The 26,574-nt window shown below is 39.2% G+C and overlaps 1 protein-coding gene across 1 annotated transcript in view; it reads left to right on the forward strand.

The window, feature by feature from the left end:
- FANCI (Fanconi anemia complementation group I) overlaps positions 1-26,574 on the forward strand; it is a 78,969-nt gene that overhangs the window by 15,841 nt on the left and 36,554 nt on the right. The window contains exons 7-14 of the mRNA XM_001926870.6: positions 2,635-2,676; positions 3,599-3,722; positions 4,589-4,674; positions 6,426-6,552; positions 8,586-8,678; positions 9,332-9,468; positions 12,537-12,717; positions 14,610-14,697. Of these exons, the coding sequence (XP_001926905.3) occupies positions 2,635-2,676; positions 3,599-3,722; positions 4,589-4,674; positions 6,426-6,552; positions 8,586-8,678; positions 9,332-9,468; positions 12,537-12,717; positions 14,610-14,697 (878 nt within the window). The remainder of the gene's footprint in view (positions 1-2,634; positions 2,677-3,598; positions 3,723-4,588; positions 4,675-6,425; positions 6,553-8,585; positions 8,679-9,331; positions 9,469-12,536; positions 12,718-14,609; positions 14,698-26,574) is intronic.

The raw sequence follows: 26,574 nt of genomic DNA on the forward strand, positions 1-26,574 counted from the left end.
GCCAAACTTACAGCATATGGAAGTTCCCAGACTAGAGGTCGAATCAGAGCTACAGCTGCTGGCCTACACCACAGCTCATGGCAACACCGTATCCTTAAGCCAGTGAGTGAGCCCAGGGATCATACTGCATCCTCATGGATCCTAGTCATGTTCGTTAACCACTGAGCCACGAAGGGAACTCTGTGTGTGTGTGTGTGTGTGTGTGTTTGTGTGTGTTTAGGGCTGCACGACATGTGTAGATTCCCAGGCTTAGGGTGGAATCGGAGCTATAGCTGCTGGCCTACACCACAGCTACAGCAACGCAGGATCCAAGCCTTGTCTGTGGCCTACACCGAAGTTCACGACAACACTGCATCCTTAATCCATTGAGTGAGGCCAGAGATCAAACCTTCGTCCTCAAGGATACTAGTCAGACTTGTTTCTGCTGAGCCATGGCAGGAGCTCCCTTGCTGAAGTTTTTATTCCATTTTTTTGTTTACGATGTACCACTATAAAACTGTTTAATCCTTGATGAGTTTTTGTGAGATTTACTGTATTTTCTGTTCTAAGACTGTACATATAATGTCTACTTATTTATCTATGTTAACATAGCAATTTAGTCTTATAGCATTATTTGGAGTCCCAAGGTCCCTAAGACTGGAAAGTCACTATGCTTCTATCTTTTATGCTTTTTTTGTAAGTGATAATTATATCTTTAAAGCAGAAATATGAGAATCTGCAAAGACTAAGGAAAGACTACATCGTACAAGAAATTTCTTGTACATGAACATTTCAACACAGAAATTAATGCTCAACTTAAGCATACAATAATAGAGATAAGTAAGTTGAGGTTTGTCAAATATGTATAGTCAGTGAAATAAAAAGAATACTAAGTTATATAATACCGTGATCACACTTCAGTATGTTAAAAAGAACTAGAAGGGCATACCCAAGATTATCAAAACCAGAGGTAACTGCTTTTGTGGTTCCTTGCATAAGATCTCTTACAGAAATAATTTTAGGCATGTATCAGCACATGTATATTTATCTACTCATTTATTTTTAATTATACAAAAGAGTCCATTCATAACATTGTATATACCTTGCATTTTTCATTTAACACAACTGTTCATGTCAGCCTGTACCACTTTGCATCATTCTTTTTAATAGTTCCATATATTCTGTTGTATTATTTGGCTAATTCCAGTTGTTGCATTATTTATTTTTGCCAGTAAATAATATTTGGTTATTTGGGAATTCCTATTGTGGCTCAGTGGGTTTAGGACCCGATGTTGTCCCTGTGAGAATATGGGTTCGATCTTTGGCCTTGATCAGTGTATTAAGGATCCAGCATTGCCATAAGCTCTGGCACAGGTTGCAGATGTGACTCAGGTCCAGTATTGCTGTGGCTGAGGTATAGGCCATAGCTGCAGCTCCAATTCGACCCCTGGCCCGGAACTTCCATATGCTGCAGGTGCAGTTGTGAAAAGAAAAAAAATCTTGGTTATTTGGTTTTTTGCTGTTATAAAAATTATTGCTGGAGTTCCAGTTCCCTGGTGGCCTAGCAGTTAAGGACCCAGCAGGACCCAGCATTGTCACTGCTGTGGCTTGGATACAGTCCCTGGCCTGGGAGCTTCCACATGCTTTGGGTGTGGCCGAAATAATAAAAAAGGGTTGCAGTGACCCTCTTTATGTATCCATACTTATATATCTAGGTGACCTTTATTTTTTATTTTATTTTTTGTCTTTCTCTTTTCTAGGGCTGCACCCGTGGCAAGTAGAGATTCCCAGGTGAGGGGTCTAATTGGAGCTGTAGCCACTGGCCTACACCACAGCTCACAGCAACGCCGGATCCTTAACCCACTAAGCAAGGCCAGGGATCGAACCTGCAACTTCATGGTTCCTAGTCAGATTTGTTAACCAGTGAGCCATGACAGGAACTCCTAGGTGACCTTTTATAAGCGTGTACATGGGATATATTTCTAATAGTAAGTTGGGTGGGTCTATGGTTATGTGCATTCTTATTTATTTATTTTTATTTTTTATTTTTATTTATTTATTTATTTTGGTCTTTTTGCCTTTTCTAGGGCCACTTCCAGCGGCATATGGAGGTTCCCAGCCTAGGGGTCTAATTGGAGCTGTAGCCGCTGGCCTACGCCGGAGCCACAGCCACGCCAGATCTGAGCCACGTCTGTGACCTACACCACAGCTCGCGGCAACGCCGGATCGTTAACCCACTGAGCAAGGGCAGGGACCGAACCCGCAACCTCATGGTTCCTAGTCGGATTCGTTAACCACTGCGCCACAACGGGAACTCCGGTTATGTGCATTTTTAAAGATGATAAGTAGTTGATAAGACTGTCAACTTGTCTTCCCAAAAGGGTCATCGCATTTGTGTACTTCCCCTAAAACAGTATGTAGAATGTTTCCCAAGATATCACCAGCATTGCATATCAACAGACTTTGATTTTGCCAGTCTGACAGGTTAAAAGCTGTTATTTCCTTGTTTTCAGTGTCATTTCTGTGGTCTTGTTTCCCAGTGGTACTGAATCAAACTTAAAATGGCCCTAATTTTTTTCCTCCTTACTAATTTTACAAAATAATATGTAAATAAGTTAAAAATGACAAAGTTTCTTTGTCATTTTCTTTCATCAGATGGGATCTTCAGTATGTAATCCAGCTCACCTCCATGTTCAAGTAAGCATCATCATTCCGTTTTCTTTTTATATCCTGCTGTGAGAACTTACCTTCTAGAAACTGAAGTGTAGCAAGCTCAGTACCACTCTCCCCCGAGTAAGAGTATTGGTACCTCTTTTCTGTTACAGGATTTCCCTCCACTCTTTTTTACTTTAATTTCCCTTTCTTTTTTTCTTAATTTCTTATTTAAAGTGTAACTTTGTGATTTTTTTTTTTCCCCAAGATAACTTAGCTTAGGTAAGGTTATTGGTCCCCTTTATTTTATTTTTACCAAAGATAAGCCAACATTTAATGAGGGCAAATAAAGTCACACTTCAGGTGGACACAGGGCTTCCTTACAATGCCCCTTGAGTCTCAGTCTGTCTCTCTCTTCCCTCTCTCCTGCCCCAGCACTCCTGTTGTCTGTTCCTTTTTTCTTATCTTGCCTTTTAGTTTCTGGTGTCTCACTTTTTGCAACGGATTTGCTCTGTTCTTCTCCTCCATTTTTCTTTTCTGCTTTTCTTTTTTCTTTTCTTTGCTCCTGTCGATTATACTCCAAGAAAATAACAAAATGGGAAATTGCATTGTAATGGGAACTGGAGTTTAGCAGATGAGACCATAGAAAAGTAAGAGGCAACTGCAGAAATAAAATTAGAGTTGCAGTTTTTGAAGAAATAATGATGCCAACAGCATAAAGCGATCTTGTTCAGAGGAAGAATTATCCTAGTTTTTCCTTTTGTTGGGGAATTGTGAGGTGAACCACATTTTCAGCTACTGACATGAGTCTTAATAGATGTTCTCTTTTCCTGGCTCAAGTATTGGTCCCCTTTAGGTAAGGCTATTGGCCTCTAATATTTCCATTAGAGACATATCAAAAGAGGTAGTTATAATATTCTAACATCTCCCAAGTCAGGCTCTCACCTTTGGAATGTTGGATCCACAGGGATGTTCCCCTGACTGCAGAAGAGATGGAATTTGTGGTGGAAAAAGTGTTGAGCATGTTCTCCAAGTTGAATCTTCAAGAAATACCACCTTTGGTCTATCAGCTTCTGGTGCTCACCTCAAAGGTATAAATAAAAAATTATTTCTTCTCAGTTCTAGTAAAATGACTAGTTGGCACTATTCGGCTTATTCATATTGTTGGTTTACATACCAGAGCATAGATGCTTTCATTTCATATATAATAATTTGATCTAGTAAAAAGATCATGGTCCTCAGCCAAAGTAAACATACGTTCTCTCTTACAGTACCACATTTTGTATGTGTGTGTGTGGTCGTAAAATCGATAAAGATGGAGTTCCCGTCGTGGCGCAGTGGTTAATGAATTCGACTAGGAACCATGAGGTTGTCGGTCCCTGGCCTTGCTCAGTGGGTTAAGGATCCAGCGTTGCTGTGAACTGTGGTGTAGGTTGCAGATGCAGCTCAGATCCTGTGTTTCTGTGTCTCTGGTGTAGGCCAGTGGTTACAGCTCTGATTCGACCCCTAGCCTGGGAACCTCCATATGCCGCGGGAGCGGCCCTAGAAAAAGCAAAAAAAAAAAAAAAAAGCGATACAGATATCAGAAAGGGTGGACTCTAGGCCCCTTAAAGTCTGACATTAAGATGTATTTCAAGCTCAGTTTCAACATGAAAGTATTCTTTAAATTCTTAGTGTGATTCTAGGTTATAATTTATTTAAATTCATGCTTGAGGAATTCCCTGCTGGTCTGGTGGTTAGGATTTGGCACTTGCACCACTGCAACCCAGGTTCATTCCCTGGTCTGGGAACTGAGATCCCACATCAAGCCACTGCGTGCTGTGGTAAAAAAAATAAAAAGAAAAAAGAAAAGAAAGAAAAAGAAAAAAATTCATACTTGAAAATTCTTTAAGCTGAAAAGCACTTTAAGTTCAACTTGTCCTTTATGGGGAGAGCTTACTTATGTACTTTTTTTTAGGGATGCCGAAAGAGGGTTTTGGACGGAATCATAGCTTTTTTCAGCAAGCTGGATAAGCAGCACAGTGAGGAGGAGAGTGGTGATGAGTGAGTAATTCAGAAATGAAATCAGTTTTCCAAATTCTCATTGTTGATCTAACCCTTCAGCCTCTATCTTCACCTCAGCATGGGTTTCCCTGGTCCTCTTAGCTGCTCAGTAATGAAATTATAAAAGTATAGTATAGTGCAGTCTCTTCAACTCTTTCATTTTAATCTTTCAGGAAAATAGCAATAATTGTTTTGTAAGTTGTGAGCTTAAAAGCTATTTATTAAGTGTCGGGAACTCTTGAGCGTTCCTGTCATGGCGCAGCGGAAATGAACCTGACTAGGAACCATGAGGTTGTGGGTTTGAGCCCTAGCCTTGCTCAGCGGGTTAAGGATCCAGCATTGCTGTGAGCTGTGGTGTAGGCTGGCAGCTGTAGCTCTGATTAGACCCCTAGCCTGGGAACTTCCATGTGCTCTAGGTGCAGCCCTAAAAAGGAAAAAAAAAAAAAAAAAAAAGTGTCAGAAACTCTTTGGTCCTGGGACTACGGTGATGAATCACTCAGACAAGGTCCTTGCTGTCATGGAGCTTAAGTTTTAGTGAGAAGAGAAAATAAAGTAAGCAACAAGAAAAAGATTCCTGTGGAAGATGCTGTGCAGATATTTCAAATGGATGATGTGGTAATGACAGCATAGCTAATTGAGATTGGGTGGTCAGAGAAGATCTCTCTGAGAATGTGCTGTTTTAACTGAAGCCTGCATGATAAGAGCCACCAATGTAGGTCAGGGAAAACAATATTCTCTGTTGGTGGAACAGTGAGTACAAAGGCAGGACACAGCATAGTGTGACTGAAAAAGAGGATTTTTTTGAAGCAAATATTTCTACAGTGCTCATTCTGTGCCAGGTGCTGTTCTGAGCACTTTAAACCTTACAGCAACCCTATTTTGCCTCTATTTTATGCATGTGGAAGCCAAGGCACAAAGAAATTAAAAGATTACCCAAGGTTATATAGTCATAAATTGGTGAACCTAGGATTTGAATTCAGGCAGTTTGACTGCACAATTCAGGCTTTTAATCCTATTTCAGTTTACTGCTTCTAATCTAGAATAACTTTTAGTTATTTGGCTTGAACAGTTGATTAGAAGGTAGTCTTGTATACAGAGTTAGGAAAGACTGACGGAAAAGCTGGTTTAGGGGAAAATAAGCTCATTTTTGCCCATGTACGTTTGAGATGTATATTAGTATCCCATGTGGAGGGATGATCAGGCAGTCTAGGGTTTTAGGGAGAGGCCAGGACTGGAGATACAGAGTAGAAGGGACTAAAGCCTTTGGACTGGATAGGGTCACTGAGGGAACACGTGAGGAGAACGAGATCCAAGACCGAGCTCAGAGGCATTCTGCTGTTTAAAGGGCGGATGAGCCAGCAAAAATAATTAAGAGGCCAATGACAATGCCCTAGAAACTAAGGCTTTAATTAAGATGGGACTTGATTATTGGTTTTGACAGTATAGAGGTCATTTGTAACCCTTGCAAGAATAAGCAAATAGCGTTGGAAGGGAGGTTAGGGAGGGGGCAGAAGCCTGTTGAACTGGATTGAGCTGGAAAGAGGTAAAGAAGTGGAAATAATGACTATAGACGTTCTTTCAAGAAGTTTTGTAAAAAAGGAGCAGAAAATGAAGCGGTAGATGTCGTACTTTCTGCCTGCCTCTGGTGATCGTGTTAGTTCAGCTTATGTTTTTCTGTTTGTTCATATGAGCATATGCACTATGGTCTCTTGCTCAAACCATAGCTCCTACCTTTCCATTGAATCTTTTAGGCTGTTGGATCTTGTTACCGTGCCATCAGGTGAACTTCGTCATGTGGAAGGCACCGTTATTCTACACATTGTGTTTGCCATCAAATTGGACTGTGAACTAGGCAGAGAACTACTGAAACACTTAAAGGTAGCACCAAACTCTTAATTATCCAGGATCTCTCTACGAAACAGGAATGTTTGAGCTCAGACCTCTTTTATGCTTGCTATTGACAGGAAATGACATAGAAATATTGTAAAATGACCTTGGGTCTAGAGGATCTCTTTGAAGATATATGACGTCACTACATTCTTAAGTTCTATTTTAAAATCATACCTTAAATGTTCTAGTTTAAAAAGAAAAAAAAAGATGAAGACTGTTCAGGAAACTCAAAATTTAATCTTAACTCCATCATTATCTTAAGTGAGCTTCAGTCTTGACCTCTGTTTTCCTATTTGTGAATCAGGGAAATTGCCTATATCTAGTAGTATCTTAGGGTGTTTCTTGAAGCCAAGTCATTTGTCATTAAATATTTGTGAATATAAAAAAATAACTTTTTAAGTATTTTGTTACATTTACCTTATCTTACTTTCTCTCAAGTATATATATTTTTTCTGAACCATTGAAGAAATTGACACTTCATTGCTTGAATACTTCCATATATGTCTCCTAAGAATAAGGATTAATACATTTTAATTGAATTTTTTGAAGCTTCCAGCCCAGTTTTCTTGGGTCTCACGTCTGATTTGTCTGATTGTTTCCTTATGATTAGATTCAATTTAAACCTTGTTGGCAAGAATGGTAAGTGATGTATACTCTATCTTATAGGGATCACCCAATTTTCTCTAACGGGCCAGATACCATTCTTAGGCTTTGCAGGCAATGTGGTCTCTGTCACTGCTGCTCTGCTCCACTGTTGTAAGCAAGAAAGTAACCAGAGACAGCACGTACGTGAATGAGTGTGGCTGTATGCCATCGAAACTAGATGGGCACTGAAATTTGGATTTTATTTAATTTTCATGTGTTACAAGAATATTATTCTTACTTTGATTTTTTTCCCCCCTCAGCAATTAAAAATGTGAAAACCAGTCTTAGCTCCTGGGCTGTACAAGAATAGGTGATGGGCTAGATTTGACCCAGAGTCTGTAGGTTGCCAACCACTATTCTATTAGGGTACATTAGAAGGCTCATAGTATTAGGCAGTCTTAGCCAAATCATTTGGTTAAGACAATGACCATCAGTTTTCTTTATTGCAGAGATATACATTTCCCTTTGTAATTAGGAAGTAATCCATGGGATCATTCATAATTTGGGATCATGGGAAAATCCTTTTCCTCAGCAACTTTTCACAGAGTAGATTTTGTTTTCTCATCTACTGATGATTCTTGGCCTAAATCAGTAATTATACTGGGAGTTGCAAGACGGGTTTTAATTCTGTCATTCCTTCTACGTTATTAGCTAGTTTTCTGCTGTGAAGAGAGCCTCCCCTCTATTTTTTTTGGATATTGTCATGCAACAATGAACCTTTTAAAATTCATGGTACTCGTATGCAGTACTCAAAGGGACCCATATTTGGACAGCTGGGCCCTTCAGGTTGGTTTATGTGTCCTTCTGACATGACCCCATTAGTTTTTGAGCACTTTGGTGGCATAAGCTCTCCAAGACCCACCTTTGCTTTTCTTGCCCCATCCTGGTATCTCCAAAAAGCCTTGGGTCCCTTTTGTAGGAAAGGATGTTTTAAAGCCCATGATGTGGGAGCTAGTCTTTTAAGCTCCTTTATCTTGTCTTTATCTGTTCACTCTTTTTTATTTAAGTTTATAGTCACTATTATTGGTCTTTTCAAAGAACCAGCTTTGTATTTGTTTACCATTTTATTTTTGTTTGTTGGTTTTCTATTTTATTCATCTTTGATTTTAGATTTATTTTTTTTTTCTTTTGTTTCTTGGCTATCATTTCTTTTATGGCTCAAAGACCTTTTTTTTTTTTTTTTAAACTTTGTTTTTGGTGTTATATACCTAAGAAATCTTTAATCCAAAGTCTTGATGATTTTTGGCTATATCTCTTTTTAAAAGTTTTATAGTTTTAGCTCTTAGGTTTCTGATCCATTTAAGGACCTGTTTAAGTAAGCTGTGTTATACTTTTAAGATGTAAGTAATGATTCCTTTTTGGTTTATCTGTTCTAGGCAGGACAGCAAGGAGATTTCAGTAGTAATATATGTCCTTTCAGCATTGCCCTCTTGCTCTCTGTGACAAGGGTACAGAGGTTTGAGGAACAGGTATTTATGAAACTATGGTTTCTTCTGTAGTTGATAAAGGGTACAAGAGCCTCTTTTTTTAATCCTTTTCTAAACTATTCCTCTCCCATCCTACCAGCAGCAAATTCCCCTATAAGACATGTAGGCCCGCACTGTTTTCTGGGGGCTGCTTAAAAACATCTTCAGATACTTGGTTTATACCTCCATTCCCTGTTGTGTGGTAAGCCAGGTGGTGAGATAGATGGGAATAAGAGTGGAAGCATCACACAGTCCATGTAGCAAAATTGGGAAGTGTCGCTGGGTGTTCACAGCAGTTTTATTATGTTGCTGCTTTTTAAGACATTGTCCCTAACGGGGTTGAAATTAATGGGACTAGGTTATTTGCAAGAATGAAAATGTAAAGTCCTTTACCCTTTTTCTCACATGTGTTTCCTAGGTTGTGGGTAATATTAGTGCTGATTTTTAGCTTTTTTTCTCTCAAAGAAGGCCTGTCTTCAACTCTTTTAAGTTCCCACTGAAAGTCATAATTTTCGAATCATATTTGTTTAGTGAGACCGTTGTCATAGGGATGTGAGTGTATGGCAGCGAGTAGGAATAGTTACAGGGTTAAGGGTCTATATAGAGTACAGGCTATCATTTTTTGCTTCATTTTCCTATTTTTTGCATTATGTTAGGTGTTTGACCTTTTAAAGTCTTCGGTTATAAAAAACTTCAAGGATCTTCAGCTTCTCCAAGGCTCAAAATTTCTTCAGAATCTGGTTCCTCATAGATGTTGTGTTTCAACTATGATATTGGAAGTGGTAAAGAATAGGTAAGTTCATGACCCATGCCCCTAGTAGGTTCATAATGTATTTAATGTCAGAAAATGTGATATGGTACTATACTTACAGCCCATCAGAAAACTGATGACTACACCTGTTGCCTCACATATTAAGGTTTAAATCTCTTAAAATTGGTCAACCAAGCTTTCCTGTATCAGAAAATCCTTGAATCCCAAAGGTCTGATTTCTTGGCCACCTTCGTCGTAAGAATACAAAACTGAAGCATGTACCTTTGCTCCTTTCACAATACTTTAACTCTTTATGACCTGAGTCTTCATTGGCTCTTTAGGTGAGTGGAAAACAAAGTGTTATTTACTTTGGACTGATGGAATTGAATTAGCAGTTTAATGTTTGCTGTTGTATTTCAGAATATACATTCACTATTCTAACAGTCTTTACTGTGCCATGCTTTGTCTGTGGTTCGTCTGCATGGTTTGCTACGTTCAGCTCCGTTGATAGACTTTGTGTATACCTGCAAGTAGTTGGAGGTGCAAAATATTAATATACTAGGGGAAAAAAATCACCTGTGAACCAATACAACTCCCAGGTTATACTTACTCCTCTGTTTACCAACTGTGTTTGCACTCTTCCTTGTTAGGTAGACATTTGTAGCAAACCCACTGTAACTGTGTCTTCCCTCCAAGATGGGAACCTTAGCACACAGCATACACTTTTTCTCCACTTCCTTCCTGTTAAGATTATTATTAACAAACACTGCTTTAGACTGTGCAATTTTACCGTTTTCTACGCTTATATCTATCTTTTGAATCTCATACTTTCCACTTAGAAATATACCTTATATATGTGATTTTCGCAGTAATTCTTTCTGATAGGGTTTACAGATAGTAAACTTTGCATATCTGAAAATGTCTTTGTTTTTTGTTCTTCCACTTGAACAATAATAGTTGGAGCATGTATAAGATTCTATGTTGGAGTTCCTGTTGTGGCGCAGTGGGAACGAATCTGACTGGTATCCCTGAGGCTGCGGGTTCAATCCCTGGCCTTGCTCAGTGGATCGGGGATCTGGCGTTGCTATGAGCTGTGGTGTAGGCTGGCAGCTGTATCTCCAATTCAACCCCTATCCTGGGACCCTCCATATGCTGCCCATGCAGCCCTAAAAAGCAAAAAATAAAAAATAAAAAGATTCTATGTTTGTAATCAGTTTTCATTGTCTTTTTGCATCTAGAATTGCTGATGAAAAGTCTGATGATTATCTGATTCTTGTATTATTTTAGATAATCTGTTATTTTCTTCATGGGAAAGTTAAGACTTTGTTTTTTATCCTTGACATTCTGAAATTTAGCGCAATTTATGTAAGTAACTTTTCAGTTTATTTCTGCTTTTTGTATTTGTGTCATTTTATGTCAAGGTCTACAAAAATCCCTTACTTTTCTCAGTAATTATTTCTTCAGCTCTGCCCCTTTTATTCTTATGTCCATCTGTAGTTTTTCACTCTAACTGTTGAATTTTTTTTACTTATAAAATTGTTTTTTGTTTCAGTTTTTTTATAGTAGTTTATTTTTTGTTTCACGCTACAGTATTTTTTCTTGATTCATTGACTTTATTTTCAAAATCTTCTGTTTGTTTCATTAATCTTTTCCCTTAGGGATTAATTCTCTTTCTTTAACTTTGGTGCTTTTATGGTGGAATTATTTTCTTGTATTTGGTATTTATTGGTTGTCTCCTTATTGGTTTGTGGTGTTCCCATTAGTTTGTCGCTGAGTGCCGTATCTATTTAGCATATTCTACCTCTGTCGTTTGAGGATAGTGGTAGGATATACAAAGGGCACAGGGTGTGGGGCCTTCCTAATCCTCCAGCACGTTGTCATCTTCTCAGAGTGCCATTCTGCCTCTCAGGCCCAAGCTCCTCTGTGCACAGGGAAGCCTCATGGTTGAGCCTTCTTGGTATAAACTGCAGGTACATGGGAGTCTTGGAGAAAAAGAGAAGGCTGCTGTGTACCGGACTTTTCATGCTGAGGTGTCCCAACCATCACCACAAAAATTTCCCCAGGGTTCCTTGGAATTCACAATATATCTGCCCTTGGTATCTGCTTTTATAGGCAGTCCTTCATTTTGCACTGTGTTCTGGGGCTTCCTCTTTCATTCTTATATTCCTTGCACTTTTTAAGGATTCTTCCTAATTTCTAGTCAGTCGAAAACACCTTATTTTTCCACATTGTCATGTATATATACACATATAAACACACACACACACACACACACACACACAGGCGTGTGTATCTTTTCTGTCATTTGTAGGTATTTGGGGTGGGAAGAATGGCACATGTGCTCAGTCTGTTAAATCTTGACCTCAGATCTCCAGAGTGTGACTATTAAAATCTCTCAAAATGTCATGAGAATCTATTTACAACAACCTCCTTCGTTCTTTATAGTGTTGCATTTTAATTTGTTGCTACTTATAGGTAGATATAATGATATAAAGGTTATTATGAACATACCATTTCTACTGTAGTGGGTAACATTAAGTGGTATAAAATCACCAACGAGTCTACTGCTTTACAAAAGGTTATTTCTAGTTTTAGCTCATGCTTTTGAAACCCACTCATTCATCAGTTTATACTCTAAAAATGAATATATAAATATCCCTACTATAAATATTTACTCTATGCCAGCTTTGTGCTAGGCCACAGAGGTAAAAATATGACTACAATGTGCCCTCCACCACAGAGAATCTCAGTCTAGAGAGGGAAGCAAACTTATAAGCATATATATAATATGAGTGTTGTTCGTGTCAGGAGGGGAATAGATGAAGCAGCAGTTCTAGTCTGAAACTCTCTAATGTTCAGCACATTGAAATATTCCAGTTTCTTCGAATGTTTTTTACTATTGTATAGTTTCTGGATTTCCTCAGGGTTCTCTCAGTGAGATTCCTTGCCTACTATTCCTATGACTGTACATCTAGGAATTCAGGATTTTGCTAGATAAGGCTACATGAAGAGAAGAACTTCATATGGAGTGTTGGTTATCCAGGTCAGGTCTATAATGGGAAGGTATCTTACTAAGTTTTTCTTCGTAATTAATCTTTGTTTTCTTGCAGTGTTCATAGTTGGGATCATGTTACTCAGGGCCTGGTGGAACTCGGCTTCATTTTAATGGACTCCTATGGCCCAAAGAAGATTCTTGATGGAAAAGCTATTGACACCAGCTCAGGTCTTTCTAGAGTGTCTAACCAGCATGCCTGTAAGCTGGGAGCCAATATCCTGTTGGAAACTTTCAAGGTAAGACTCTAGTTTGGCAACCATTTCCTAATTTTGTTAAATTACAAATAGGGCATTAACCTGAGAGTTTAGGAGACAGGGCAGTTTAAGAATGTAGTAGTCTCCCAGAACAGAGATTGGGGTAGTAATTGAAATGTTATACACCCAGTTTAATGGAATGCTTATTTTCTCACTATAACAATTTTCCATTTACTCTAATTTCTGTTCTTTGGGACTATTTCTTAGAAATTTAAATATAAGTTAGCTTCCTCATGGCTTTCTCTTCTTCCTCCAAGCAGTGAAATTATTTCTGGGTTTAATTCCCTTATATAAAAAATAATCTTTAATTTTTTGTCTTTTTAGGGCTGTACCCGCGGCATATGGAGGTTCCCAGGCTAGGGGTCTAATCGTAACTGTACCTGCTGGCCTATTCTGCAGCTACAGTAACTCCAGATCCAAGCTGCATCTGTGACCTATACCGCAGCTCACGGCAATCCTGGATCCTTAACCCACTGAGCGAGACCAAGGATCAAACCCTTAACCTCATGGTTCCTGGTCGGATTCGTTTCCACTGCACCACGAGGGGAACTCCCAAAAAATAATCTGTTAGATCACAGTAGTACATCAAGCTTGAAGAATCATGCTATGGATTCATTGTTTTTGAAGAATCCAAAATGGGAATTTATAATGTTTTAATTCATTGCCATATTACAACTGTCATCTCAATCTTAATTTCTGAAATAGCTTTAAAAAATCATTTCCTTTCAAGTGAAAAAAAAATCATATCTGAGGCTAAACAAATTTGCTGTACTAGTGATTTCTCTAAGTAACAGTCTTCACATTCAGTTGTTCAGTGTATCTATACACTGAAAGTGTCTGCTGAAAATTTGGAGGCCAATTTAAAGGTAAATCTAGTGGATTTTTTTTTTTTTTTTTGGTGGGGGGGCCCACATGTGGCATATGGAAGATCCCAGGCTAGGGGTTGAATTGGAGCTGCAGCTGCCTGCCTTCACCATAGCTACAGCAGCGCAGGATCCAAGCCATATCTGTGACCTATGCCACAGCTCACAGCAATGCTGGATCCTTAACCCACTAAGCGGGCCAAGGATCAAACCCTTATGGATATTAGTTTTGTTACCACTGAGCCACAACAAGAACTAATGTTTTGATCCAGAAATGTGAAGTGAACGCCATGTCCTTAAGTGTTGTAAGTGTGTAGATACATATGCCTCTTCTTAATAGTAATCTAATTAGAAACATTCTTAGAATAAGAGTTTTTAATAGTTTTTGTTTCTAAATTAGTCTTTTTTAAAACTAAGAAGATTCCACTTGATTTCACACAGATGTTGGCTTTATCAGGGTATCTGTAGAACATATAGTTTACTAATAATCTAATTATTAATCTGAGGTCTGGAAGAAATTAGTCTGTACCTCAGAGTAATGATGTTCAGGTAAGAAATGTAGCTAAAATTCAAGTAAAAATTCAGGTCTTTTAGGCAACTCCTCTGCTTCTAGAAACTGAAGAAGCGGTTGGTGAATATAGATTTTTAGGAATTTTCATAGGCTTTTACATTTTAAATTAAATTTGTGCTTACTATCAAATATGGATGTTGGCGTATAATGGGTACCTAAGTAGAATTATTTCTGTTTGATGCTGGGCCTTATATGTAGTTTCATGTGGTCCTCTTTTAGGCTCATAAATGTTTGCCCTGCTAATGAATTGTCTGAGCACTGAATGAGGGTAGAATTGAGTGATGTTTTCCAGATGATTCACACTATTATTTGTCTTTGAAATAAGTTTTCACAGTTTTACCCACATTCAAACTGTTCTTCATGCTGCCTAACACGCATTGATAAAATTGTAAGCTGAAACTCACCAAGGAATATTTTATTGGTTCTTCTGTTCTTTTTAGATCCATGAGATGATCAGACAAGAAATTCTAGAGCAAGTCCTGAACAGGGTTATTACCAGAGCATCGTCCCCGATCAGTCGCTTCTTAGGTATTGAATTTGGAAAAGGTGGATCAGCTTGTCAGGAGTATGTTCATTTAAATGTCAGAATGCTTTCGGTCCTAGGAAAAAAATTAATACATAATATTAAAAGTAATTTTATAAAAGATACTTTATAAAGTCTCTGATTATGATGCCAGTGAAACATAAATGCATTTATATTGTCTGGTTGTCAGGAAGGAATGAAGCGTAAAGAGTGAAACTTCTCTCGCATCAACATTCCCTCTTTTTTGTTTTCATACCTCTCAAGTGAGTGCTGTCCTCCTGCCACCACTAATGGACCTCCCATTCTCTTGACCCTTGATATTTTGACTTCAGTACTGGTTTCTTTGGTGACCTCTGAATTCTTTGCTCTTTTCACACGTATCTCCTAACGCCTCAATCCACTGGTCTTAACTTGGTCATCAGCATTCTTAGGTTCTCTGTCATTCTACACTGTTTGCAACTCCCCTGACGCTTTCTTAGGTAGATTCTCTGATAATTGTAATAGTTTACATCTTATGCTTGTGACCAGTTTTTCTTTTTCCTTTTCTCTCTTCTACCCTTAAATATCAGGGTTCTTCAAAGCTCTGTAGCTGACATTTTATTCTACTTTTTTCTTTCTTTACAGCTTAATGGACATATAATTGAAGTACAGTTATGTCCACATATTTAAAGTACGAAAGTTTGGTGGCTTTCACATGTATGCACCTGTGAAATGGGAACCATCCCCACAGTCAAAATGAACGTTTTCCTGATGCCTCTTTAGTTTGCTCTCCATCTTCTCTCCCTCCTCACTTCATCTCTAGTGTGGTTTGCTTTCTCTCAGTATGAATTAAATGCCATCTTAAAAATTTTATATAAATGGAATCCTTCCGTATGCACTCCCTTTTTGGTTGTGGTGTTCTGGGTTCTTTCACTTGGCATAATTCTTTTGAGATTTTTCAGTGAGCATCGCATGTATCAGTAGTTGACTTCTTTTTATTGTTAGTAATATTTCCTAATAATGAATATAACCACAATTTATTTGTCCACTCACCTGTGAATAGGTCTTTAGATTGTTTCTAGTTTGGGGCTATCATGAATAAAGCTGCTGTAAACATGGATGTGTAAGTCTTTCTGAAGACATATGCTTTCATTTCTATATAGAAACGCAGTGTCATAGAATGGGTACCCCATATGGTAGGTGTATGTTTAATAGTTTAAGAAACTGCTAGACTAGTTTCCAAAGTGGTTGTACCACTTTATATTCCTATCAGCAGTGTTTGTAGTTGACAAACTCTTTTTTTAGGGGAGCAGGGGGCATGGATATAACAGTTGATTTATTTCTTAGTAATGGCATCACTGAGGGGAAGAAGAAAGTGAGTATGGGGGAAATCAAATCCCTTTGTGGGAAGAGGCTCAAGCTGCCCAGATCCCTTGTTCCCTCCACACTTTGGGCGAGTGGGCGAGTAAAAGGGAAGAAGCAGGGGGTGATTGTTCAAGCTGAGTCAGCAAACGTACTGGTGGGTTATAGCCTGGGCCTGTGGAGAGAGGCCTCTGAGTGAATGCAAGTGATATACAAGTGACAACTGTCTATCATTTGAATATCATCTTTTTTAAATGTCCGCTCAAATCTTTTGTCTGTTTTTAAAAATTGAGTTGTTTGCCTTTTCATTATTGAGTTGTATGGCTTATTTATATATTCTAAATACAGGTTCTTTGTCCGATAAATGTTTTGTAAATGTTTTCTCCCAATCCGTGGGTTTTTTTTTAACTCAATAAGTTTTATTATATTTATAGTTGTACAATGACCATCACAACTCAATTTTATGGCATTTCCATCCCGAACCCCCAGCCTATCCCTCCCCCCACCCCAACCTGTCTCTTTTGGTAACCGTAACTTTTTCAAAGTCAATGAGTCATTTTCTCTTCTGCAAAGAAGTTCGTTGTATCTTTTTTTAGACTCCACATATAAGTGATAGCATATGATGTTTGTGCCGCACTGTCTGATTAACTTGACTTAGCACGATAATTTCTAGCTCCATCCATATTGCTACAAACATCATTATTTCATTCCTTTTTATGGCCGAGTAATATTCCATTGAGTATATATGTATGACATATTCTTACTCCACTCCTCGGTCAACTGACATTTGGGTTGCTTCCACATCTCGGTCAACTGACATTTAGGTTGCTTTCACATCTTGGCGATTGTATACAGTGCTGCAATGAACACTGGGGTATGTGTACATTTTTGAGTCATGGTTTTCTCTGGATAGATGCCCAGGAGTGGGAGTGGTGGATCAAATGGTAATTCCATTTTTAGTTTTTTGAGGAATCTCCATACTGGTTTCCATAGTGGTTGCACCAATTTACATTCCCTCCAACAGTGTAAGAGGATTTTTTTCCACACCCTCTCCAGCACTTTTTGTTTGTAGATTTTTTGACGATGGCCATTCTGGCTGGTGTAAGGTGGTACCTCACAGTAGTTATGGTTTGCATTTCTCTAATAATTAGTGATGTTGAACATTTTTTCATGTGTTTTTTGGCCGTCTCTATGTCTTCTTTAGAGAACTGTTTAGATCTCTGCCCATTTTTTGATGGGGTTGTTTATATTTTTTGGTATTGAGCTGCAGAAGGTGTTTATAAATTTTGGAGATTAATCCCTTGTCATTCACTTCATTTGCAAATATTTTCTCCCATTCTGTGGATTGTCTTTTTGTTTTGTTTTGGGTTTCCTTTGCTGTGCAGAAACTTTTAAGTTTAATTAGATCCCATTGTATTTATTGTCATTACTCTAGGAGTAATGCTGTGGATTTGAGAAGATAATTGCTGTGGTTTATGTCAGTGTTCAGCCTGTGTTTTCCTCTAAGAGTTTTATAGTGTCTGGTCTTATATCTAGGTCTTTAATCCATTTTGAGTTTATTTTTGTGTCTGGTGTTAGGGATGTTCTCATTTCATTCTTTTACATGTAGCTGTCCAGTTTTCCCAGCACCACTTATTTAAGGGGCTGTCTTTTCTCCATCATATTTTCTTGCCTCCTTTGTCATAGATTAGTTGACTGTAGGTATGTGGGTTTAATCCTGGGCTCTCTATCCTGTTCCACTGATCTACGTTTCTGTCTTTGTGCCAGTGCCATACTGTTTTGATGACCAGCTTTGTAGTGTAGTCTAAAGTCAGGGAACCTGATTCATCCAGCTCCATTTGTCTTTCTCCGGATGGCTTTGGCTATACTGGGTCTTCTGTGCTTACAAACAAACTAAAATATTTTCTTCTGGTTCTGGAGTTCCCGTCGTGGCACAGTGGTTAACGAATCCGACTAGGAACCATGATGAGGTTGTGGGTTCAATCCCTGCCCTTGCTTAGTGGGTTAAGGATCTGGCATTGCCATGAGCTGTGGTGTAGGTTGCAGATGCGGCTCGGATCCTGTGTTGCTGTGGCTCTGGCGTAGGCCGTTGGCTACAGCTCTGATTCGACCCCTAACCTGGGAACCTTCATATGCCGCGAGAGCAGCCCAAGAAATGGCAAAAAGACAAAAAAAAATTTTTTCTTGTGGTTCTGGACCCAACAATGTTCTTGGTAATTTGATAGGGATTGCATTGAATCTGTAGATTGCCTTGGGTGGTATAGTCATTTTGACAATATTGATTCTTCCAACCCAAGAGCATGGTTATGTCTTTCCATCTGTTTGTGGCATCTTTGATTTTGTTCATCAGCGTCTTACAGTTTTCAGAGTACAGGTCTTTTGTCTCTTTAGGTAGGTGTATTCCTAGGTGTTTTATTCTTTTTGATGTGATGGTAAATGGGATCGTTTCCCTAATTTCTCTTTCTGATCTTTTGTTGTTAGTATCTAGAAATGCAGTGCCTTTCTGTGTATCCTGCAACTTTACCAAATTCGTTGATGAGCTCTAACAGTTTTCTGGTAGCATCTTTAGGATTTTCTAGGTATAGATCATGTCATCTGCAGATAGTGATAGGTTTACTTCTTTCTTTCCAATTTGGATTCTTTTTATTTCTTTTTCTTCTCTGATTGCTGTGACTAGGACTTCCAAAACTATATTGAATAGTAGTGAAAGTGGACATACTTGTCTTATCCCTGATCTCGGCAGGAATTCTTTCACCTTTTCACCATTGAGAATGATGTTAGCTGTGGGTTTGTCATGTATAGCCTTTATTATGTTGAGGTAGGTTCCCTCTATGCCCATTTTCTGAAGGGTTTTTATCAGAAATGGGTGTTGGATTTTGCCAAAGGCTTTTTCTGCATCTATTGAGAGGATCATATGGTTTTTATTCTTCAGTTTGTTAATGTGGTGTATCACACTGATGGATTTGTGGATATTGAAGAACCCTTGCATCCCTGGCATGAATCCCACTTGATCCTGATGTACAATCCTTTTAATGTATTGTTGGATGGGGTTTGCTAGTATTTTGTTGAGGATTTTTGCATCTATGTTCATCAGTGAAATTGGCCTGTGATTTTCTTTTTTTTGTGGCGCCTTTGTCTGGTTTTGGTATCAGGGTGCTGGTGGCCTTATAGAATGAGTTTGGGAGTGTTCCTTCCTCTGCAATTTTTTGGAATCATTTCAAAAGGATAGTTGTTGGCTCTTTAAATGTTTGATAGAATTTGCCTGTGAAACCATTTGGTCCTGGACTTTTGTTTGTTGAAAGTTTGTGTTTTTTGGTTTTTTTTTTGTTTTTTTGCTTTCTAAGGCTGCGCTCGTGGCATATAGAGGTTCACAGACTAGGGGTTGAATTGGAGCTGCAGCTGCCAGCCTACACCACAGCCATAGCAGTGTGGTATCTGAGCTGTGTCCGCAACCTACACCACTGCTCATGGCAACACGGGATCCCCAACCCACTGAGTGAGGCCAGGGATCAAACCCACATCCTCATGGATACTAGTCAGATTCGTTTCCACTACGCCACAATGGGAACTCCTGTTGGAAATTTTATAATCAGTTTCAGTTTCAGAACTTGTGATTGTTCTGTTCATCTTTTCTGTTTCATCTTGGTTTAGTCTTGAAAGATTGTACTTTTCTAAGAATTTGTCCATTTCTTCTAGGTTGTCCATTTTATTGGCATGTAGTCACTTGTAGTAGTCTCTTATGATCCTTTGTGTTTCTGTGATGGCTGTTGTAACTTCTTTTTCATTTCTAATTTTATTGATTTGAGTCCTCTCTTTTTTTTCTTGATTGGTCTGGCTAAGGGTTTATCAATTTTGTTGATCTTTTCAAAGAACCACCTTTTAGTTTCATTGATCTTTTCTATGGTTTTCTTCATTTCTATTTCATTTATTGCTGCTCTAATCTTTATGATTTCTTCCGCTAACTTTGAGTTTCGGCTCTTCTCTCTCTGGTTGCTTTAGGTATAAAGTTAGGTTGTTTATCTGAGCTTTTTCTAGTTTCCTGAGGTAGCCTTGTATTCCTGTAAACTTCCCTCTTAGAACTGTTTTTGCTGCATTCCATAGGTTTTGGATTATTGTGTCTTTGTTGTCATTTGCTTCTAGGTAATTTTTAATTTCTTCTCTGATTTCTTCAGTGATGCATTGGTTGTTTAGTAGCATATTGTTTTGTCTCCACGTGTTTGTATTTTTTGCAATTTTTTTTCTCTTTGTCTTTAATTTTGGTCAGTTTGATTAATATGTGTTTTGGGGTGTTTCTCTTTGGGTTTATTTTATATGGTGCTCATTGTGCTTCCTGGATTTGAGTGAGTGATTCCTTTCCCATAATAGGGAAGTTTTTGGCTGTTACCTCTTAAAATAAAATATTGTCTCTGGCCCTTTCTCTTTCTTCTCCTTCTGGCACCCCTATAATACGGATATTGGTGCATCTAAAAGTTGTCCCAGGAGTTCCTGTCGTGGCTCAGCAGAAACGAATCCGACTAGGAACCATGAGGTTGTGGGTTCGATCCCTGGCCTGGCTCAGTAGGTTAAGGATCCAGCATTGCCATGAGCTGTGTGGCGTAGGTCACACACGTGGCTCGGATCCCACGTTGCTGTGGCTTTGGTGTAGGCTGGCAGCTGTAGCTCCGATCAGACCCCTAGCCTGGGAACCTCCACATGCCTCTAGTGCAGCCCTAAAAAAAAATAAATAAATAAAAATAAAAGTTGTCCCAGAGTTCTCCTGTCTTCATTTCTTTGCAGTCTTTTTTCTCTCTTCTGTTCCACGTCAGTGATTTCCACCAGTCTATCTTGCACCTTGCTTATTTGTTCTTCTGCCTCCTCTATTCTGCTATTGGTTGCTTTTAATGAATTTTTTATTTCAGTTATTGTGTTTTGCATCTCTGCTTGCTTAATCTTTGCTCAGTGTTTCTTGCTCAGCCTTTTGTATCTCTGCTTGCTTAGTCTTTTCTCAGTGTTTCTTGCTCAGCCTTTGCTTCCAGTTGGTTTCCATGATCTTGAATTATCTTTACTATCATCAGTCTAATGTCTTCAGGTCACTTAGCTATTTTTCTGTTTTTTTTTTTTTTTTTCTTGCTCCCTTATGAGTCATAATTTTCTGCCTTTTCATTTTGTATAGATTTTTGCTGTGGTCTCCTTTTTGCAGACAATAGAATTGTAGCCTCTCTTGCTTCTGATGTCTGTCCCCCTTGTGACTGAAGTTGGTACAGGGGCTTGCTATAGGCTTCCTGACAGGAAGGACTGGTCCTGCCCACTGGATTCTTATCCCTCTGGTGGGTGGGGCTTTGTCTCTGGGTGAGATTAGAGGGCTGTGTGCCTTGGGGTCTTCAGGCAGCCTGTTTGCTGATGGGTGGTGTTGTGTTCCCACCTGGTTTGTTCCCACCTGGGGCTTCTCAGTCCTGATGGGTGGGGCCATGTTTTTCCAAAGTGGTCATCTCTAGAGGAGCTCACACTGATGATTATTCCAGAGACCTTTGCTTCCAATGTCCTTCCCCACAGTGAACCACAGTCACCCCGTTTTCCCAGGGATTCTCCAAGAACCGCAGTCAGATCTGAACCAGATCCCTTTGGAATCTCTGATTTGCCCTGGGACCCAGTGCCCATGAAAGCCTGTGTGCACCTTTCAAGAATGGGGTCTCTGTGTTCCCCAGTCCCATGGGGGTCCTGTGCACAAGCCCCTCTGGCCCTCAACACCAAATGCTCTAGGGGTTCCTTCTTCCCAGTGCCAGATCCCCAGGCATGGGCACTGGACATGGACCTTGGAACTCTCACTCCTGAGGTTGAGCCTCTGTGATATAGTTACTTTCCAGTCTGTGGCCTGCCCACCCTGTGGATATGGGGTTTCTTATATCGTATAATCATTCCTCCGACTGTCTTTTTTTTTTTTTAACTCAGTGAATTTTACTATGTTTGTAGTTGTACAACCATCATCACATCCCAATTTTACAACATTCCCATCCCTCCACCCCTCAACATGTCTCCCTGGGAAACCATAAGTTTTTCAAAGTCTGTAAGTCAGTTTCTGTTCTTCAAATAGGTTTGTTGTGTCCTTTTTTTAGATTCCACATACAAGTGATAGCATATGATATTTGTGTCTCATCATCTAACTTCACTTAGCATGATAATTTCTAGGTCCATCCATGTTGCTGCAAATGCCATTATTTCATTCCTTTTTATGGCTGGGTAATATTCTGTCGAATATATGCACCACATCTTCTTTATCCACTCCTCTGTCAGTGGACATTTAGGTTGCTTCTGTGTCTTGGCTATTGCATAGAGTGCTGCAGTGAATATTGGAGTACATGTCCCTCCTACCGTCTTTTTTTTTCTGCCTTTTCTAGGGCCACACCCATGGCATATGGAGGTTCCCAGGCTAGGGGTCCAATTGGAACTGTAGCCACCAGCCTACACCACAGCCACAGCAACTTGGGATCTGAGCCATGTCTGCAACCTACACCACAGCTCACGACAACACCAGATCCTTAACCTACTGAGCAAGGCCAGAAATTGAACCTGCATCCCCAGGGGTCCTAGTCAGGTTGCTTAGCTGCTGAGCCACAAAGGGAACTCCCCTCCTACCGTCTTGATGCAGCCTTCTTTTTGTCTTCCTGAGTAAGATATCTTTCCTGGTTGTAGGATATCTGTTTGGTTGAAGGTTGTTCAGCACTTGGATGTAATTGTGTTGCTTTTATGAGAGAAGGTACACTCCAGTCCTCCTCCTCTACCATCTTAATCTCGTCTCCCCCCGCATCACTGTTTCTTGACTGCTCTTCCTTTGTTTCTTCCCCTGTCTGTGGTTTGACTTTAATTTTTGTAGCAGTGTCATATGAAGAGCAAAATAAATTTCTTTCTTGCTGCACCTGCATGTGGAAGTTCCTAGGCCAGGGATCAAACCTGTCCCACAGTAGTAACCGAGCCACAGCAGTGACAATGCCAGATCCTTAATCCCTAAGCCACCAAGGAACTCCCAAGAGCACATATTTTTAATTTATCTGTTAACGGTTCATCAGTTTCTTTGTATAGTTCTTGCTTTTTATGTCATGTATTAAAACCTTTGCCAAACCCAAGATCACTACAATTTTCTCCTATGTTTTCTACTAGAAGCTTTACGGTTTCAGTTCCTATACTTAGATCTGTGACACGTTTTTGGTAAATTTTGTATATGGTGTGAGGTAACAGGGTTCACTTTTTTGCTTGTGGCTAGCTGGTTGGTTCAGCACAATTTTATGATGATTACCTTTTCTTCATTGAGTACCATGGCATTGTTACTGAAACCACTACCATATGTGTGTGGGTCTATTTTATTTTATTTTTTTGCTTTTTCTTAGGGCTGCACCCACGGCATATGGAGGTTCCCAGGCTAGGGGTCTAATTGGAGCTATAGCTGTCGGCCTGTGCCACAGCCACAGAAACGCAGGATCCGAGCTGTGTCTGCAGGGTACACCACAGCTTGTGGTAACGGCGGATCCTTAGCCCACTGAACGAGGCCAGGGATTGAACCTGCAACCTCATGGTTCCTAGTCGGATTTGTTTTTGCTGCGCCATGACAGGAGCTCAATGTGGATTTATTTTAAGAATGTCTTCTGTTCCAATGAACTGCGTGTCTCTTCGTGTCTTGATTACTGTAGCTTTATATTGAGACTTAAAATATTGTAAAAATTCTTTAACTTTGTTCGTTTTCAAAATGGTTTTGTCTATTCTAGGTCTTTTGCATTTCCAAATAAATTTTCTAATCAGTAAGTTTTTTAAAACGTCTGCTCAAGTTTTCGTGGAGATTGCCTCACATCTGTGAATTGATTTGGGAGAGAACTGGCATCTTAACAATATTGAGCCTTCTAACTGATGAACACAACATATCTCTCCTTTTATTTAGATCTGTCTTCAGTTTCAGCAGTGTTTTGTAGTTTTCAGTGTATGGAACTTGCATATCTTTTGTCAGTTTAGCTCTAAGTAATTCATTTTTTTAGACACAGTTATAAGTGGCATTTTAAAAAAAATTCAATTTCTGATTATTTGCTACCATGTAGAAATAGTTGCATTTTTAATATTGACCTTATATTCTGCAGCCATGCTAAGCCCACTTACTAGTTGTAGTAGCTTTTTGGCAATTCATTAGGATTTTCTACATAGAAATCATATCATCTGTAAATCTAGACATTCCTCATATCAGTAATTTGTCTTTTTTCTTTTTCTTTTTTTTTTTTTCCTTTTCTAGGGCCACTTCCCGCGGCATATGGAGGTTCCCAGGCAAGGGGTCTAATCAGAGCTGTAGCCGCCGGCCTACGCCACAGCCACAGCAACAGCAACACGGGGTCCGAGCCACATCTGTGATCTACACCACAGCTCATGGCAATGCCGGATCGTTAACCCACCGAGCAAGGCCAGGGATCGAACCCACCACCTCATGGTTTCTAGTCAGGTTCGTTAACCACTACGCCACGGCGGGAACTCCTTCTTTTTTCTTTTTCAATCTGGCTTAGAAGCTTGTCAATTTTCCTAATTTTCCAGAAATAAGATTTTAGTTTGAATTTTCTCAGTTGCTTTTTGTTTTCAACTTCACCAGATTCTGCTTTTTATTACTTCTTTTGCTTGCTTTGGGTTTATCTTGCTGTTTTAAGTGGTTGGAAAAAAATCAAAAGAAGAATTGATACATGAAAATGTTAGTTTTCAGAGTTCATAAAATACAGTATTATTGGAATGCAGCCATGCTCAATTGTTCATGTGTTGTCTATCTTGCTTATACATACACTGTACCAGCAGAGTTGAGTTGTGACACATACCACATGGCCCCTTACGCCTAAAAAGTTATTGTATGGCCTTTGTTAGAAAAAAATGTGCCAGGAGTTCCCGTCGTGGCGCAGTGGTTAACGAATCCGACTAGGAACCATGAGGTTGCGGGTTCGGTCCCTGCCCTTGCTCAGTGGGTTAACGATCCGGTGTTGCCGTGAGCTGTGGTGTAGGTTGCAGATGCGGCTCGGATCCCGCGTTGCTGTGGCTCTGGCGTAGGCGGGTGGCTACAGCTCCGATTCGACCCCTAGCCTGGGAACCTCCATATGCCGCGGGAGCGGCCCAAGAAATAGCAACAACAACAACAACAACAAAAAAGACAAAAGACAAAAAAAAAAAAAAAGTGCCATCTTCTGGTCTATTATATTTTACCTAGATAATTCATATTGCTATTTTTTCCTTCCTGATGTATGAAGGTTCCTTTTGTTTGTGTGAAGAGTTTTGGCTACAAATTCCATTCTTTTAATAGAAGTTGGGCTATTCAGGTTACCTGAATCTTCTGAGTGAACTTTGGTAATTTATGTCTTTCAAGGAATTTGACCATTTCATCTTAGCAAATTTATTATGACGAAGTTGTTCAGAATATTCCTTTTTATGTCTCCAGGATCTCTATTTATGTTCCCTTTCTTACTGCTGAAAGTCGTTATTTGCATCTTCTCTCTTTTTCCTGATGAGTCTAACAAGAGATTTATCAGTTTTATTGATTTTTCTCCAAGAATCAGTTTTTGGTTTCATAAAATTTCTCTGCTTTTTCCTGTTTTCAGTTTTACCAATTTGTGCTCTTTTTTGTTTCCTTTCTGCTGCTTACTTTGGGTTTAATCTGTGCTTTCTTGGGTTAAAAGCTTATGTCATTAATTTGAGGCCTTTGTTTCTTTTCAATACAAGCATTAAACTGTAAATTTCCCTCTAAACATTGCTTTAGCTGCATCCCATAAATTTTATTTTTATTCCATCCAGTCACTCAATTTCCCACGTGATTTGTTCTGTAACCTGTGCATTATTTAGAAGTGTTTTGTTTAGTTTTCAAGGATTTGGATTTTCCAGATTTCCTGTTATTGATTTTTATTTGTTACTTTAAAACATACTTTATATGATGTGACGTTTTAAAAATTTGTTGGAACTTATTTTATTCTTAGAATATGGTCCATTTTGATAAATACTCTACATGTTATTGAAAATAATATGTGTTCTGTTGTTAGGTAGTTTTCTATATCACTGAAGTCAGATTATTCAAGTCTTCCATATTCTTGCTGATTTTCTAATTTTTCTGTTAACTATTAAGAAAGGAGTGTTGACAGAGAACTGTGTTCAATATCCTGTGATAAGCCATAAAGGAAAAGAATATGAGAAAGAATATATATGTATAAGTGAGTCACTTTGCTGTACAACAGAAATTAACACAACATTGTAAATCAACTATACTTTAATAAAGTTAAAAAAAAAAGAGGAATTCCCGTTGTGGCGCAGTGGTTAACGAATCCGACTAGGAACCATGAGGTTGCGGGTTCGATCCCTGCCCTTGCTCAGTGGGTTAAGGATCCAGCGTTGCTGTGAGCTGTGGTGAAGGTTGCAGACGCAGCTTGGATCCTGCGTTGCTGTGGCTCTGGCATAGGCCGGTGGCTCCAGCTCCGATACAACCCCTAGCCTGGGAACTTCCATATGCCGCTGGAGCGGCCCAAGAAATAGCAAAAAGACGAAAAAAGAAAAGAAAAAAAAAGGAG

This window comes from Sus scrofa, chromosome 7 (genome assembly GCF_000003025.6).
Source record: "Sus scrofa isolate TJ Tabasco breed Duroc chromosome 7, Sscrofa11.1, whole genome shotgun sequence".
Lineage (NCBI taxonomy): Eukaryota > Metazoa > Chordata > Mammalia > Artiodactyla > Suidae > Sus > Sus scrofa.